Source organism: Hyperoodon ampullatus (assembly GCF_949752795.1).
Source record: "Hyperoodon ampullatus genome assembly, chromosome: 10".
Taxonomy (NCBI): Eukaryota; Metazoa; Chordata; class Mammalia; order Artiodactyla; family Ziphiidae; genus Hyperoodon; species Hyperoodon ampullatus.
In genome coordinates, this window is record NC_136923.1 from 76,578,937 (window position 1) to 76,597,789 (window position 18,853).

Genomic DNA, 18,853 nt, shown 5'->3' on the forward strand with positions numbered 1-18,853 from the left:
TTACTAGGGCAAATATTTTAGCAGGAGTATGTTAGGATATCCCAGTGTCTTCCATAGCTAGAAAGGGGGATATCTTTGCAAACACAGCACAGGGGGCCATCAGTCATAATAAAAAGAGACAGGCATGATCCAGCAATTCCACTTCTGGGTATTTATCCAAAGAAACAAAAACACTAACTTAAAAAGATATCTACACTCCCACGTATACTGCAGCATGATTTACAATAGCCAAGACACGGACACAACCTAGGTGTCCATCAGTGGATGAATGGATAAAGAAAATGTGATATATATGTGTATACACACACACGCTGGAATATTATTCAGCCATAAAAGGAGGAAATCCTGTCATGTGCAACAACATGGATGGACCTAGAGGGCATTATGCTAAGTGAAATGAGTCAGAGAAAGACAAATACTGTATGATCTCACTTATATGTGGAATCTAAAAACAAAACAAACAAAAAACAGAGCTCACAGATAACAGGGAACAGATTGGTGGTTGCCTAAGGCAGGGGTTGGGGAGCAAGCAAAATGGGTGAAGGTGGTCTAAAGCTATAAACTTCCAGTTATAAAATAAATAAGCCCTGGGAATGTAATGTACAACATGGCGACTCTAGCTAATAATACACCGTATTGCATATTTGAAAGTTGCTAAAAGAGTAGATCTTAAAAGTTCTCATCACAAGAAAAAAATTTTGTAACTGTGTGTAGTGATGGATGTTAACTAGACTTATGGTGGTGACCATTTTGCAATGAATACAAATATTGAATGATTATGTTGTCTACCTGAAACTAATACAAGGTTATGTGTCAATTAAAAAAAAGGGAGGGGGGCTTCCCTGGTGGCGCAGTGGTTGGGAGTCCGCCTGCCGATGCAGGGGACACGGGTTCGTGCCCCGGTCCGGGAAGATCCCACATGCCGCGGAGCGGCTGGGCCCGTGAGCCATGGCCGCTGAGCCTGCGCATCCGGAGCCTGTGCTCCGCAACGGGAGAGGCCACAACAGTGAGAGGCTCTCGTACTGCAAAAAAAAGGGGGGGGAGGGGGAGGGCTAAATTGGGAGTTCAGGATTAACAAGGACACACTACTATATATAAAATAGATAACCAGGACCTACAGGGAACTATATTCAACGTCTTGTAATAACCTACAATGGAAAAGAATCTGAAAAAGAATAGATATATATATATATGAATCACTTTGCTGTACACCAGACACTAACACAATATTGTAAATCAACTATACTAAAAATAAATTAATAAATAAACTAATTAATTAGTTAATTAATTAATTAAATGCCTGTTGGATTTAGCCCCACGTGCACCACTGATGACACTTACGAAGGTTGGTCTAGGCCATCCCTGATTGGGTTGCATGGAAACTGAATAAATGGAGATACAGAGTGTGGATTTAAGAATCTGTCTATGGGGGACTTCCCTGGTTGTCCACTGGTTAAGACTTCACCATCCAGTGCAGGGGGTGAGGGTTTGATCCCTGTTCGAAGAGCTAAGATCCACATGCCTCGTGGCCAAAAAACCAAAACAGAAAACAGAAGGGGGGCTTCCCTGGTGGCGCAGTGGTTGAGAGTCCGCCTGCCAATGCAGGGGACACGGGTTCGTGCCCCGGTCCGGGAAGATCCCACATGCCGCCGAGCGGCTAGGCCCGTGAGCCATGGCCGCTGAGCCTGTGCGTCCGGAGCCTGTGCTCCGCAACGGGAGAGGCCACAACAGTGAGAGGCCCGCGTACCGCCAAAAAAAAAAAAAAAAAAAAAGAAAACAGAAGGAATATTGTAACAAATTCAATAAACACTTTAAAATTCGTCCACATCAAAGAAAAAAAAACTTAAAAAGAAACTTAAAAAAAAAAGACTCTGTCTATGAAGGAGATTAAAAAAGACAGAGAGAGAAACAGGCCTAGGCAGGAAAAAGAAGAACATGGATGTCAGGTGTAGTGAGGACTGAAGAGGAGACGGACGGGGAGGGGTGCAGCCACAGGGCGGGGTGAAGACGGAGAAGTCATACTGGCATGAAGTCAGTGGGCCTGGGCTCCAAGAGAACAGGAAGGGGAGTCACAGGAGGAAATGGACAAAGAAGATGACAATAACAGCTCCTCTATGACTACGACTCAAGCCCCAGTTCAGGAATACTCGTCATTCTCCTGGGAGGCTGGTTTGCTTTCATCTTGACCAGGGTCTCGTGGTCTGCCGTCTGCATTCAGCACAGGGGCTCTGGGAGCTGCCTTTCCTGTCTTGCTCGCCCTGAGCTCATTTTATGACCCGCCTTGTTTCTCTTTCTCACCTCCTTCTAGGGTATGTTGCTTTGCAGAGCTTTACGTGTCCCTGTGGGTGGCTATAAAGACGTTCTGGGACAAGTGGAGTATACATTTTAAAATTAGAAAGAAAGCCCCCAAGACGGGCGCATACAGAGGCGGAAATAAGAGAGAAAGCCAGACTTGAGGGGGGATGAGATGAGGGAATTTCGAGGGAGCATTGAAAGACCAAAGTCATCCGAATTGGGAAAAACACCACTTAGCACAGAAATAGGTGGTACAGGCAGCCTATGTCAGATGTGTGAAAAAGGAATATGTAAATGTAGGAAGGAAAAGCCACGAGGCTGCATATGATCTATGGATTAGATACAAACAGAGGGGTTAGGGACTTTTTAGACCTCTTGGCAGGGGAAGAGAGCCCCGTGGACATGGGCTTGTGCAAAGGATAAAGGAATGGTGATGGAAAATGGGGGAAAGTACATGAGAATGAGACACAAGCCAAAAATGAGATGGTCACGTGGGCAGGGATATTAACTATATCTAGGGACACGTGATAGGGCTGGAGGAATTAAAAAAGGACTTTTAAAATAGCGAATAAGAATAGAGAACTAGGGGCTTCCCTGGTGGCACAGTGGTTGAGAGTCCGCCTGCCGATGCAGGGGACATGGGTTCATGCCCCGGTCTGGGAAGATCCCACATGCCGCGGAGCGGCTGGGCCCGTGAGCCATGGCCACTGAGCCTGTGCGTCCGGAGCTTGTGCTCCGCAACGGGAGAGGCCACAACAGTGAGAGGCCCGCATACCACAAAAAAAAAAAAAAATAGAGAACTAAAAACACACATGAGATCCATTTGTTAACTGCCTGGACCCTGCAGTATGTACAAAAAGTGAAATAAACCAGTAGAATGGATAGGATTGAAGCAGAAGGAAAAAGAGAGGTGGGGGAAAAGAAAGTAAAGTATAGTAATTTATGCGCAGATTAGAATAAATAGCTAAAATGAGTTTCTTGAAAGCCGAGGGGTTTGGCAGAGGTTTTTAAGAGTCTGTTCAAACAGCAGCTTGAGGGTAAAAAATGCAAAATACAAGATGGATATTCAGAGAGAAAAGCCGAGGTCCTCTTACAAGACGACAGAGAAGAGTGGGAGTGACAGGGTAAAGCAGGGTGTCAAAGAAACCCCTCGAGGGAAGGGATACACCAAACTGACATCCCAGTGGGCAGAGCGCTGAGCAAGTTGTGGGGCTGGGAAGCGAGAGGAGCCGGAACTGCTGAGTCTGGGGGCTGCTGCCTGGTCTTGGGTCGCCTGGGGTCTGTGTGTCATGGTGGCATCTCTGAGGAAGGTGAACGGAGAAGTGCCAGGATGGGTACTCGCAGAGAGAGAGGGAGGACATTAGAGATGGGGCCACCAGCATGGCTGAAAGTGGCCTCTGCCAGGCAGAGGTAGGATGCAGGGCAGAGCTGAGCACGGCTAACTCCAAGCTTGTCACCGGACATGCCAAAGGTGGGATGGATGATGCTCGCGCCCTCCCCACCATCCTTCTGCTTCAGAATTCTATAAACCTTCAAGACTCAACAAATGACAAAACCTTTCCTTGTAAGATTGAAACACGAATGAGCGGGGCCCAGGGCAGGGACTCCTGCAGCCAATTCTAAATGCAGGGCTGCTCTCTCCCATCTCCAAGACGCCCTTCCTCGGGCCATGTGGTTTCTTGGTCTCTCGCTGCACCTCCGAGTTCCAAGGGAGAAGGGCCTGTGCTCCTGGGTCAGCCTGACTCTCCCGTTGAGTAGGGTCTGAGTTATGGGCTGATGCAGACGAGAGAAGCAGTCGGAGAAGGATGCCTGAGGACAACTCCAGAAAGCTGAACACAGAAGGCAAAGCTGGGCGTCCCTGGTGGCGCAGCAGTTGAGAGTCCGCCTGCCAATGCAGGGGACACGGGTTCGTGCCCCGGTCCGGGAAGATCCCACATGCCGCGGAGCGGCTGGGCCCGTGAGCCATGGCCGCTGAGCCTGCGTGTCCGGAGCCTGTGCTCCGCAACGGGAGAGGCCACAACAGTGAGAGGCCTGCGTACCCCACCCCAAAAAAAAAAAAAAAAAGGCAAAGCCTCCCATGACCTGGGCAGTGTCTTATATCATAGATCGATCTTTTCCGTAAAGTTTTTCTTCCTCATCTTCACGACCCCCCGACCCCCTGCCCCCTTCCTCACTTGCTACTGCTTCTTTATCTTCCTCCCTGGCTCCGCTTCCTCAGACCCTTCTGACCCCACAGCTGTGGGTGGTCCTTGGGTGTCATCCCTAGAACTCTTCTCACTCACGAACTCCCTCGGGTATCAAAAGTCCACAGATATTCAAGTCCGTTTTATAAAGTGGCACAGGACAGTCAGCCCTCTGAATCTGCAGATTCCACATCCATGGACCAAGGGAGCAACTGTATACTTTGGAGAGGAGGAAAATGCACCAAGAAAATGGGAAACAAAATTAAACAAGTAGAAAAGAGAGACTAAATGAGTGGAAGATTTGGAAGTGCTGGTTAGGGGTCAAAAAGTAAGAGCTGAAGCAGCAGTTTCTGATGCCAGTATTCGTGTTTGTCTCATGTTTGCTCTAGTAATAATCAAAGTTAACATTTGAAAAGCATTTATGATGTGTCAGGCAGTGTGCTAAAAGATTTACATGCATTAACTTATAAATAAATGACTCTGCATGACAGACCTTGGCTATGCTATTAATGGCCTTATTTGTCAGATTGATGAAATTGAAAGCATTATGAAGTATGTTTTACAGATGCAGAAACGGAGGCTCAAGAGAGAAGCCTCTCAGGCAAAGTGGTACAGCTGTAAGTGGCAGATCTGGGACTCAAACCCAGGTCAGTAACTGCATGTTTGTATGTTTCACGGGCCCCTGTGGATGGTTAGTTTATAGAGGACAATGATGTTGTCTCATTTGTCTTGGCAAGTCCAGAACACAGCCCGGTGCCTGGCACACAAGAACCACCCTTTATACATTAGCTCAGACTTGGATCCACTTCGTGTAATCTGTATTTGTTGAATGAATAAATGAATGACTGAACGTCCTAACTAACGGACAACTCCCTTGGGGGCTAGCTGTGGATGGCTCCTCCAGGATGGGGCCTTGAGTTCCAGTAGCTGGGGTCTTTTTTGAGGATTTGTGAACAACAGGGAAATGTTGAATGGTGGTTTCTGTAGCCACCACGGGAGTGGAGAACTGATCCATCATGTAGAACCAGGTCACAGTGTGGGGTGTTTTCACGCTTTGTTGTTGAAAGGGCAGAAAAGGACCAAGAAGACAGTCAGTGTGTTGGGGGGCTGGGTGGAGGGTGCTGGGGTATAAGGTGGAGAGAGGGCTCTGCTCAAGAGAAAAAAAAAATGAAAACACAAAAGGGACAGTCTGAAGAAAGGACGTTGGAAAAACAAACGCAGAGCTGAAGATGCAGACGGCTGTCAGGGGAAGCCTGGGGGCTGAGGTTGATGCCCTTGCAGAGACCTGTGAGTACAGAGCTCGGACAAAGCAGAGACAGGGTGTGGATGGTCTCCCGGGCCAGCGGCTGGGTGGGGTGGGGCCATGGTGCCAGCTCTCGAAGCCCAGCGCGAGAGGGATGCTGCTCTCTGCGCAAGGACGGGCCCACCAGAGCTCCGGGTGCTGGGTGGCTGAGCCTAAGAACTTGTGGAGCCAGCTGACCAGCTGACCAGCTGACCAGGACTGAGGGTGTGGGCTTGGGGAAGAAAAGTGAAGGGGGCGGGAGGGGAAGCTATAGTCACACTGAAGGAAGAACTTGGTGTCTTGTTAAAAGGCAGGAGAGAACAGCACAGAGGACTGTGATCTGGGGGACAGGCAACTGGGGACAAGAGAAACACTGGTGCTTTGAAATGTGCAAATGAGGTTTAGGGGAGAAGGAGTCACAAGTGCAAGACCCATCACAGAGAAAAACAGGGTGAAACAGAAGAAGCGGAAACAATGAAAATTGGAGAGTGCTCAGTTTATGAGATTGATACAGGATGTTCAGTGGTTGCTTTGGCTTTGGGGGCAGGAGAACTGTAAATACGGCTCATATGTAAATACCACTCAGGACCTGAGAAGTCTGGAAGACTCGGCTAAGACAATCTGTCTGCTGGCGCTTCAACGACTATGAAGGAAGATATTTGCGGCTGAAAGGACGCTGGATGTGGAATCTGAAAATTGGAGTTGAGAGCCAGCTTAGCCCCTGGGGGTGAGGACAAGCCACTGTCGTCCCAGTGCTTCTGCGTCTGCAGCAGGGCAAGGGCAGGGGCTGCCTTTCACCCGATCGATGGCTGTGAGGGCTGCATTAGCCACCCAGGGCTCCCACCACAAAGGACCACAAACCGGGTGGCTTAAAACAACAGAAATCTCTCCTCTCCCAGTTCTGGAGACCAGAAATCCAAGTCAAGGTGTCACAGGGCTACGTACCCTCCCAAGGCTCTGGGGGGATGCTTCCTTGCCCCTTTCAGCTTCTGGTGGCCCCAAGCGGTCCTTGGCTTGTGGCTGCAGCACTGTAAGCCCTGCTCTGTCTTCACGTGCCCCCACCTCCATCTCTGTGTGTCCTCTTTTCTTCTTCTAAGGACACCAGTCACTGGATTTAGGGACCACACGAAATCAGTATCATCTCATCTCGAGACCATTACCTAATTACATCTGCAAAGACTCGATTTCCAAATAACAGGATCCAGGTCCACAGCAGCTGTTCCTGAATCATTTACTTCCCACCACACCACTGTTCCTGCCAAAAGTTCATCCTGGCTGCCTTGCCTGGTCACTTTGGTCCAAAGAGATGCCTTTCTCTTCTGAGCTCCTGCAGCAGTTAGCTCCAAGGGGGTCCAAACAAATGGACCACCTTGTTTCAGGATCCATTGTGTGTTCATGTGATATACATTCAGTTCCTGGTTCATTCATGAAGACTCAAGAAGTGCTGTTCAGCCAATCACCATTCATTCACTCACTCATTCATGAAGTGTTCGTGAGGCCCTTGCTCTGCACTGGGCTCCATCCTCCTATTCGGAGGGCAAGCAAACTTCCTCATCCTTCTTCCTTCTCCTCACAGGAACTAACACGGTTCTAAAGTTACACATGCTCAATGTGACAGTTCTATTCAAATTGCTTCAGCTCATGCTTAAAGGACCAAGTCAAGTGAGGGACTAAAAGTGCTATCCGCTTAAATGAGGAGCTCAAACCCCTCTGAGAAGGCACCACAAGAGAACCAAGTCCGAGTTCTATGGCCAATGCTAGAAATTAAGGGCCGGGTGGAGGATGAGCCGGGCTTGGAGAAGAGGCTTCCCAGCACCTTCTGCGCTTGCCGTTGGGGGGAATGCAGAGGGCCGGGCTCTGCCTTGAGCATTTACCACCATGGTGACTGCCCTGTCCCACCATGGGCTCTGGTCAACCCCCTGAGAAGTCTTTCAGGGACCAGAAGGAAGCTGCAATGTGTCGTTCCAAACAGGACTTCCTGTGAGCGCAGCAGGGTCATGAACTGGGGACAAACAGACAGTAGTACGGCCGAGGCAGGACCCCGTGTGCAGTGTATCATGATGTGGACTAAGGCAGGCTCAGAACACAAACTGCATCTCTCCTCCAATTCCACAGTAAGGCTCACTGGCCGTTTCTCCTGCACTGGCCAGAAAGCAAGATCTACCACCCACTCTCCTGCATCAAGGGGGCCTCAGGGTGAGTGAATAAAAGCACTGATTCCAGGTGCTTCTCTGGTCTGAGTGTCTGAAGATGCCCTGGGCAGGGGACAGTGCCACCAGGAGCTCTGGGTAGAAGGGAACCACTTACCAGCGTTGTTCTGCTGCTTTGTGTTTTTGATGTAGGCGGAGAACTTGGAGAAGATGTCGATGCCCGCTGTGTTGGATTCCCGGTGCTTCGCAGCCAGTTTGGGGTACCTGGAATGCAAGACCAGTGTTCTAGGGTCAGTGAGAACTCGGAGGTCCTTTAAGGGAGAGCCCCTTCCCACCACCTCACGATGAGTTTCTAGCAGGAAACACTCTTGTTTCTAGCAGGATCTACAAATCTTTTGGGGTTTTTCCATCCCATCCTCTAGGGAGCGTGGGCACTTGCATCTCTGGTTCAATGATAGAGGAAACTAGAGTCCAGTGAGGTGTGGAGAACTGCCCAGGAATGCAGTCTGTGGGCAGAGAAGCACAACACCACTCAGAGGGTCCAGGGTGTGTTCTCTTCCTGGGACCACCAACAATAATGCAGCAATGCCCAGGCCTTAGTCAAAATTCTCAATGAGTTCTCCTCTGCATCAGGTGGGGTCCCAGACTTTTCCCAACCCATGTTAAAATAACTATCCACTGCCAGGCCTGCGATTATAATCCTAGCTGCATGGAGCTAATTCTGGGGGCAAGGAGGTGCTAGGCACCTTGGCACTGAGGCCTCGAAATCATCTCTTGAAAGGAATGCTACCCATGGTCCCCTTCTGAAATATTCTTCTCATTTGTGTGCAGGAATAAGATGCAGAAACTACCAGGCTACGTCAGTGGGACAAGCATTTACAATTGTTTTATTTCCAGGCGTGGAGATATATTTGCAATGACCCAGTGCCTCTCCCTCACGCATTCTTCCATTTTGAAGCCAGAAGAGTATAAGTGGCAAACTGGGGTTAGGGCTCTTTCCTACTGGCCTTGAGGCCAAATGAGGCAAACTTGCTTTGACCCCACTGGCACCATCAAAACAAGCCATTCTAATTTTCAAAAAATATTATTTCACAAACATTTTACATGGATGGCCAGGCAAGGGTGGAAGGAGAGGGGGGACAATTGCTTGGTCATCATTATCACCAAGTATGTGGACCTTTGTGATCTCTGGGTGAATAGTGTGAACTGCGAACTATTTGGCTACTTTATATGTTTAAAATGCAAAATCGTTGTTGTTGTTGTTGTTGTTGTTGTTTTTGGTTTAATGTTTTAAATAACTTGAACCAAAATGCCTGTAACAAGTATTTGTGTTCTTTCATTTTTTGGCTTCTCCACTGACCATTAGCTAGGACCGCCCACTCTTGGGCCATATTAGGTGGCTGTTAAATTTCAGATACTGCCATTGGACGAGTCCACGGAAAGTCACTGGGTCCAGTCCTCTGGCAAGAGTCAGATACAGAGGCATTATCGTCCTCATTTTATGGAGAAGCAACTGGAGACCAGAGAGGTTAAATGGCTATTTGAGGGCTCATGGGAAATAAATAGTGGAGGAACCCTGAGAACCCAGTTTTTGGGCACTGAAGCAGTGACCCTTCTCCAATATCAGCAAAAGCTAACTTGTACTGTGTCCACTACGTGCCAGACACTGTTCTAACCCCTTCGCAGTTTCATCATTTACTCCTCACAATTTCATTGGTATTGTCATTAGCCTCATTTCCCACAGAAGACAAACGAGACACACAGAAGCTAAGCAATGCATCCAAGTTCACGTGGCCAGGTGGCAGACCCAGGAGCCCAACCCAGGCAGTTTCACTCTGGAAGCCCAGATCTTAAGTTCCGTGTCTTGTGGCCTCTCACCGACTCTGCTGTTTACCCTCCAAGCTCCCAAACACCCTCTGGAGCTGGGCTGAGCACCATGGAGGAACTCCCCTCAACCACCAGGAGGGGGCGCTCTGCACAGGTTCTGCACACATATTTTCCTGAATACCCTGGGAATCATCCATTCATCTGCTCTGACTTGGGGTATAAAGCAATTGTTCCTGCAGGATGCTAGGTTAATCTTCCAAGACAAGGGAATTTAGGATCATCCATCCCTATTTTGGCTTTCTCACATAGAATTAGGCATGCTCTTAAAATGGAATGTCTTAAATTATTTTAATATATACCAAGTGCTCCTTGTTTTTGCTTGATAAGGTAATCATACAAAGAGAGAAGAGCCTAGATAATACATTTTTCCTTTGGGTTTGTTGGGGTTTGTTTAATTTATGCCATCATTTGATCAGACTTCCACTAATCTGACCATTTCTTCATGGCCGGTGTGGGCCAAACATGATTGGGTGGTAGCAAATCCAAGACAGGTGAAAAAAGGGCCATGTGCTCAGGGAGACCATGCGAGTGTCATCCTGTTTTCTAAGCACTATGACTCATTGAGATGTGACTTTATAGCATAGTGTCCCACTTGAAGACTGTCCTTGTGGGAAGTGTGTCTTCAAATATTAATCTTACGGAGTTTCGTAACTAGATTTGGGGCAGCTACTGTGCAGGATGTTAAGTGCTTTTATTTTAGCTCCATATTTACACTGCATTTTAAATATGCAAATAAGTGGGTTCCAAGGTACATTTTGTTTCTCTAAAAGGCTAACAAATAGTACTTCATTTATAGAAACATCTTTGAAATAAGATTGTGATGTCATCTGGTGACAATCAAAGAGATGGGCAATTTCTCTAACTCAAGGGTGAGTAAATGATGGCCTATGGGCCACATCCAGCTCAACATTTGTTTATGTACCTCCCATGTGCTAAGAATACTTTGTATACTTTTAAATAATTGAAAAAAAATCAAAAGAAGTATATTATTTTGTGACATGTGAAAATAATATGAAATTCAAGTTTCAGCATTCACAAATAGAACACAGCCACATCCATTTACTTACATATTGTCCATGGCTGCTTTTACTCTAGTAAAGACTCTATGGCCACAAAGTCAAAAATGCTCCCTGGTTCTTTCCAGGAAAGTTGGCCAACCCCTGCTCTCAATAATGAAAAATTCTCCCCACTCTGTTTTCAAGATATCTTATTTCAAATGCATTCATTTTAGATATGCACTTAAGCTTCATTCTGGGAAGTAAAACAGTTGGCCACTCATCAAAACAATTTTTTTGGGTAAATAGTAGCAAAAAAAAATAAGATATGATTGCAGATGGAAATGCTCTGATTGGCTTAGAGTCCCAAAAGACGTCTCACTGACTAACCATAGGCCACCACGCCCCTGAACAGAAGGACTCTATGCAACTAAACCAACATGCAGTAAGCACCTACCAGGGGCCAAGCCCTGTCCCTGGCCTTGGGGATACACTGGAGAAAAAGAGAAACAGTCATCTTGTCCTCATGGGGTGACCTCTGCTGATTCCAGGGGCTCTTCTGGCAGCCTGAGTGTTGACCCCCCATTTTCAAATAAGCTGAAAAGTGGAAGGATGTCCCCTCTCTCCATTCTCTGTTATTCCTGCTTCCTCACCTCACCAAACCCTCACTGGAGAAGCAGATTAATGCTTCTGACTTTTCTGCTCCTGAACTGTGAGCTTGCCTTGTCTTGTCCCTGCTACTTAAACAAATGATCCTTGGAGGTGGATGGGGTCTGGCTTATTCATAAAAAGACAACCACTGGGATCTGTGGATTTAAGACCTAAGCTCACCAGTCGTTTTTATGATTACACCTGGGAGACGGTCACCAAAGAGGCACTGACCTCTCTAGCTCTTCAAGCTGCCATATAATGAGCTCTGACTCTACGTCAGGTGCTAGGTTAAGCAGTATCATCTTCAATAATAGTCGTTCAAGATCAACATGACGTCATCAGTTTATAGATGTGAGAATTAAAGATCAGAGAGGGAATGAATAATTTATCTGCAGCAGAGACCACACATGCTCATTAAATACCCATGTGCCTCTCTGCATTTCCCTGCCCCTCCCTCTCAGATAAGTTGGGGTCATGTGACTGGATTCTGACAAATAGTATGGGAGGAGAAGTGATGTAACCACTCATAACCCTGGGCTTTAAAAATATTTTGCATCACCCCTCTCCTCCCTCTTTCCCTGCTGAAGGAGTCTTGGAAGAAATGTATTTCAAAGGCTACAGAATGGAAGAGGGTCACACTACCCACTCAGACTCTGCATGAGTGAGAAATAAACCTGTATTCTGTTAAGCTACTGAGATTTTGTGGTCAATTTGTTACTTCGGTGTAGCACAACCTGGTGGTTCAGGTTAGAACCCAAGGTATTCTGACTCCAAAGCCCATACAGTAAGTTCCCTACATACGAACCTTCAAGCTGCAAACTTTCAAAGATGCAAACGTGCATTCGCATGTCCAATCATGTAAGTTAGTTCACATGTCTGGCATACACTGTCACGTGCATGCATCCTCTACAAGTCGTTGTGCTTTTGTGTACTTTACTGTATAGTATTGTATAGAGTACAGTAGTACAGTATCTTTATTGCAAGCCCCAGATGTCCGGAAGCAGGCATAAAAGCAGCAGTGATGTAGCTGGTACCGTTAAGAAGCACCAGCTGTTGTGCTGTACTACTGTACTTTCCAAGGTACTGTACTGTAAGATTAAAAATGTTTTCTTTATTTTTTGTGTTTGTTTTTTATGTATTATTTGTGTGAAAAGTGTTATAAACCTATTACAGAACAGTACTATATAGCCGATTGTGTTAGCTGGGTACCTAGGCTAACTTTGTTGGACTTATGAACAAATTGGACTTAGGAACACGCTCTCAGAACAGAACTCATCCATATGTAGGGGACTTACTGTACTTTCAGCCACTATGCCATCCTGTCCTTGGTACTGAGGCTGCTTCTCCACCTCCCAGAGGATCAGAAGAAACTTCGTGATTTTTACTATCATGAAATATCCATAAACATTTCTTAAAATAATGAATTCAAAGTGTCTTCCAATTCTGGTATGGCTCTGAGCACTGTTAATACTCGCGTGATAGTTGACTGACTAAATGACAAGACATGTAACTAGACTTTATCCGTTCACTCCCCTGAATTTTTACCACTGTTTATTTCAAACCGCAACCAGCTCTGGGAAAGCACTTTGAAAAATTCGTGGAATCATAGAACTTCTGCTGAAAGGCATCTTAGAGACTATGTAGTTTCAGAGATGATGGAATGGGGGAGGGTCTGAGAGGGCACGAGGCTTGGCCAAGTTCATACAACAAGCGCTGTGTAGAAAGGTGGCCAGACTTTGGTCTCCTGACTCTCACTTCTGGATCCCATTAACTCGGGCCATTCCACAAGGATGAGGATGAAAGGTAAAGGCAGCATGTCAACAATAATCCCGACGCTTCCCTGTGGAGCATTAACTGGGTCAGTCTAAGGAGAAGGATGGAAGTTCGTCTCATTTGGAAACTTCTTGAGACTTCCTAGATTCCTCACTTTGACACCAAATGCTTTGTGGAACCAAATGTGATCTTTTAAAAAGATTGCTGGAGTGTTTGTATGTGGGTTTTTTCCTTTAAAAAATAAAGCTAAGGGGAAAAAGGCTCCCACAATTTCTTGGCTCTCTGGCAGCTTTTACAAACAGCAGTGTGATGAGAAACACATGCCGACCAGCGTTTGTGGAACAGAAATGGGGGTTTTGCTGCCCCCTAGAGAACCAGAAGGCCAGGCTGCCCTCCTCCTGGGGCCTCTGGACATGGGCCACCTGACCGACCTCCCAGCTAGAGTTGGTGGGAAGCCAGCCGAGGCGGGTGGCTTTGCTGTGGGCAGAACAGCCGGTCTCCCTTTGCAGGGCTGAAGCACAGGTTTGCTGACATTTCCTGGGAGATAATTATGGCACCTGCCCCAGTCTGATCCATACAAAGGCATCTAAAGGACACTCCTGGGGGCTCTGAAATGGTTGATGGTCTCATTACTAGGGTCCCACCTTGGTGCCCTTCTGGAGTTGTGCATTTTAAGAGTGTTGAGGTTCTGCTACCGTGGCGTGGCGGACCGTAGGGTCACTGACACATCAGGAATGGACTTAGTAAAACCTCCTACACACATTGCAGTCCAGAGGGACCTGGACCAGATGAAGCAGAGCTCAGGACAGGTGGAGAGAGAAGTGAAGAGGCAGCGTCTATGTCCTGCACAGCTTAGCCTGATTCGGATCATGGAAATTTTCCAGAATCTGATGATATGGTGATGAATCTGATCATGGCCCTCCTCTGGAAGAATCTACCTGAACACATGGGCATACAATTCTGGGGGGGGGGGTCTCATGGGCCCCCTTGGTCCTGTTGGGGATGTAGATTAGAGAGCCCTGAGTTAGAGAAACAGCCCCCCAAAGGCACCGCTGGACGGGGATTGAGGGAGCCTGGTTAAGATGGGCGTGAAGGGTCATCCTTTCACAGGGGAGGGAATGGAGGCCGAGAGCAAGAAAGGGACTGGTTCGAGGGGTCACATTGCATCACTGGCAGATCCAGGAGTGGACCCCAGGCCTCCAGGCCCAGCCCAGCCCAACCCTGCACGCCTCCACCCACCAGGCTGGCTATCCAGCCTCTGCATTGTTTCAGTTTCCCATTCCCTACTGGCCTTGATGGAAGCAAGGACTCCTGCGTGCAGGTATTACTTCTAGAAGAGAAAATGTTCATCGTTCACTTTCCCCTCTGGATCTCCCAGGCAAAGTCCAAACCCTATTTAGTTATTGAAAACAGCATTCATTTTCAGCTGTTGGATTCCAAACCAGAGCCAGCAATGAGGTTGAGTCCCAAGGGAGGAAGAAGGAGCCTGAGCCCCTTGGGGGTCTTTTCAGCAAGTGGCTGGCCTGGTGTTACGGGAGGGGCTGCCCAGCTGATTTAATCAATGCATTTATTTTAAAGTCTATTGGACTTGAGGCAATTTTCCACACTCAGTATGGAGGTAAACTGTCCTAATGTGGATGACTGGGAATACATTTTTAGGAAGAATGTATAAAAGGTTGAGACTTAATTAGATCACGACTGGGAATTCTGATTTAACAGTGATTTGCTAGATGTGTGACCTTGGGCAAGTTACTTAACCTCTCCAATCCTCAGTTTCCCCAGCTATCAAATTAGGATAACGATAGCACCTACCTTTAAAGGCCCACTAAGTGAGGGCTATATAAATATCAATTAAAAAATAAAACTTTAGGAAGGGATATGGGAACAGATGTATATGTATAACTGATTCACCTTGTTATAAAGCAGAAACTAACACACCATTGTGAAGCAATTATACTTCAATAAAGTTGTAAAAAATAAATAAATAAAAAATAAAGTATACAATTTGATTAAAAAAATAAAAAATAAAACTTTAAAATAAATGCAAGATGGTCATTTATATAGTCAATCCCACTTATTTTACCTACTAAGTATGTCTTAAAATCCTTCCTAACCCTCTCCCCCCATTTCAGTGTCACTGCCTTAGCCCAGCCCTCCAGTCTACCTTACCCGGAATGTCACCAGTTGGCTCCCTCCTAGTTGATTTCTAGGAGCTTTTCCTCCTCTGCCCTCCCCATCTTCCCCCATCCCCCAAAGTAAGCCTGAAAACGGATTCTCCAACACTTTTGCTTAAAGCTTTTCAGTGACTATCCTACAGGATAAAGTCTGTGCACACCTTAACTCTATATGTAATATTATTGTTCCAGTTTTTTTTAAAAAGGTGATTGTTTGAATCCCTGATTTCAGTAGAGTACAATGAACTAGTCTAGCTTCCAGAAGCTTTTAGAATTCACCTCTGTTCTCTTCACTCCTCTTTCCCATCAGGAGCAGCCTATCTACCGGACAAGAACCCGCAGCCCTCTGGTCTCTCCTCTCCCTGAGCTTGTTTTCAGAAGAGGAACTGCTTTCAGTCCGTGTTTTTCATGTTTACTTATGGGCTCCGACCTGACAGGGTCAGATTTATGACTATTATTCATACCTTGGTGTGGTTTTAAGTCATGGGATTACCTCTCTCCTGGCTGACTTTTCACTTCGTCGGCCTTTCAGTTCTTGCTTTGCAATGAGGGAGCCTTGGCCTTCACTCAGGCTGAGGGACCTGGTGTTAAGGGGCATCAACTCTTGGGGTTGGACTTCGTGGAGCAGGTTTGAGACTGGCATCCCTTTGGGGGTGGGGAGGGCCATGCGGGACTCTCTCTTTGCAAAGAGGGTCCTGGGCTCTGGATTGATGAGGCTCCTTTGGAAATCTCCCCCAGGATCTAGAAAAGCACAAGGACGCCCCTCCCTGTCATTAGCTCCAGAAACAAGCAGCTCATTACTTTTCGGGGGTCAAAGTCTCCTCCAGGAATTCCTCGATCTTATTGACGTCCGTCTTCACGTCCCCGTTGAAGGTCAGGAAGGGCGGATGGGTGCCAGGGGCGAGGTTGTGCAGGTCGGCTGGCTTTCTGTGGAGAGAGCAAGGTGCAGGGGTGGCTTACACCAGGGTGCTTCACGGACAGGGAAGCCCAGGGTGCACTGTCCATTAGACGCCCGTGGGCAAAAAACAGACCCAGTGTGAGGCGTAGGGCAGAGGAGGTTGGAGAGATTCTGGAAGGATGTGGTGTGACACAGGATATCCAACCGGTGGAGTTCAGTGAGAGAGGAGCAAGTCGGGATGGACTTCGAAAAAGCAGTGTGATCACAGGTGAATATCTAAGCTACAACCAAGCTTCTGATACCCAGGGAGGAAGTCGGGCTTTGCTTTCCAAAGGTCCTTCACCCATTAGCTTTACAAAAATGCACGAGGCAGAATCCCAAACTTTAAATATTCATGAATTCAGTCAGGCTTTTACACTAAGAACGAGCTTCCCTGTTCTTTAAGGTTTGAGCAATGGGAAGGAAGTGACCTTGTGTTTGACGTGGGTCCCTATTCACGTCCAAGGCTGAGCTTCTGGGCTCCCCACAGCCGGTCAGAATGGAGGTGCAGAGATGGAGCAAAGCGAGGGGAAGACGGGCTGGCGGACGGATGGAGGGAAGTGGGCAGGGAGAAGGCTGCACAGAAGACAGAGGGAGGAAGAGGAGAAATAATGATGGAAGCTTCCCCGGGCAGGGCTGGACCTTCAGTCACCCCAAGTGCTCCCTCTGAGAATGCCACACTCCCTGTGGGAGGCAAGCATGGAAAACATTAGATGGAGGACCCGAAAAGGAGTAAACAACGGGGAAGAGGAGTCTGTAATGAAACGCATTCCTGGCATAATCAGCTTGGGAGGGGAAGAGAAGAATTTCAATTAAGGGGCCCCTCCCACATCCTTGCACAACACGCAGACTCTCCAGCTGCCTTCTGTGGCCCTTGGAGCTCCTCAGACAATTGACACTGAAAGCATTTCTAAAATCTCATTTCCTTAGTCCCTGTGTTTACTTTGTCAGTGTTCTTCCCTTCAGACATTCTTTACCTTCTCCTCCTGTTTTTGAAAGCTCACCCAAGGCAGCAATGCTTGGGCTCTCAGCAGCGAGGGAAAATCTATACTGATTTTATTTTTCAGCAATGACTTCTCTGGGGCTTAAAGATCCAGAAATGATTAAGGATGATTTTTTTTTTTCTGGGACTCAAGAGAACAATGGGCTCTGGAGTCTGGCATCCTTGGGAAGTACTGCCCGGACCGCTGTCGCTCAGCTGACGTTGCCAATGGACGCTGGTCAGGGGTGGCCCCCTCTCTTTGTTGACCCTCTTCTGTAGTTATGAAATTATGTAATTAGAACTTAATTACATATTGCCAAGTCTAACTTACAGATTATTTAATGTATATCAGTTCTCCTTCCCTGCCTGGATTGCCAGCTCCATGAGGGCAGGATGATGCTAACAGGAGCTGACATGTGCGGTGTTCTTGCTAGAAGCCAGCACAACACAATGCAAGTGGTCCATGGCCTGCCCCATCAGATCCTCACAATAACTCTAGAAACAAGGCATAACTTTTATCCCCATTGTACAGGTAAGGCAATGGGCTCAGAAAAGAGAAGATTCCAGGTCACTCCACCAATACATGGTGGTGCCAGGATAAGAAATTAGTTTTATTAGGAATTGCTAAACTTCACTGTATCATATATTTTAAAAATTCCTTAATTCATATACATATATATACATTAATTTTTTTTCAGTAAGAAATTCTCCTTATCTATAAAACTGGAGTCGTGATACTTGTCTGGCCCACTTCAAAGGGTGTTGGCAGGATCAGATGTGATAACAGCTGGGAAAGAGCCTTGTAAGGATCTAAGGAATGCTGGGATGGTTCCCTCTCCCATGCTGATCCCCAGCCAAATACAAGTCTACTTTCACAGATGATACTCCAAAGACCTCCTATTCTCCACTGAAGGAAGCCAATCTTTCCAACTGTATGAAAGTCTGCTCTCTGTAGGTGTCACAGACAATATCTGCATTTCGTGTGTGTTTTTATTCATTTGACAGAAATTGGTCAGGGCCCCGAATGAATCAATTGGCTGCTATGGCAGATACAAAGAAACTTAAAACATGATCTCGACTTGCCCTTTAGGAATTGAAGGTCTGAGGCAAATGACCAAACAAACTTCATAACTGATGTGTCCTGAAGAACGTGGCATTTGAACCAAGAAGATCGGGTTTTTAGTGGCAGCCCCTCCAATTCCAGATGGGCACCTTGGACAAGTCATTTAAATGTGTCTGTCTTGGTTTCCTCATATAGAACGAAGAAATAAGATCTCCTTCACAGGGTTACACTTTATGTGATTTTTTATGGGAAAGCATGCACTGGTTGTAAAGCAACGGGATTGTAGATATCGTAAACTGGTGAGATGCAAAATGGACCATAGATGCTGGGTGAGTCTGGAGGGAGGCTGAGGGATAGATTTGCCTGAGAGTGGTGGGGGGGAGGGGGAAGCTTCCCAGGGGAGGGGGTTGCTTCTGGGGGCTGGGCACCATCTCTCCATTCAGGAAAGACAGAGAGCCTCTGTGAGACAGAGGAAGCATCC

The 18,853-nt window shown here is 47.0% G+C and overlaps 1 protein-coding gene across 1 annotated transcript in view; it reads right to left on the reverse strand.

Moving 5' to 3' along the window:
* The window catches only part of CLIC5 (chloride intracellular channel 5), a gene marked incomplete at both ends in the record, with an annotated part of 103,681 nt that overhangs the window by 27,662 nt on the left and 57,166 nt on the right, over positions 1-18,853 (reverse strand). The window contains 2 exons of the mRNA XM_079713171.1: positions 8,068-8,174; positions 16,192-16,317. Of these exons, the coding sequence (XP_079569297.1) occupies positions 8,068-8,174; positions 16,192-16,317 (233 nt within the window). The remainder of the gene's footprint in view (positions 1-8,067; positions 8,175-16,191; positions 16,318-18,853) is intronic.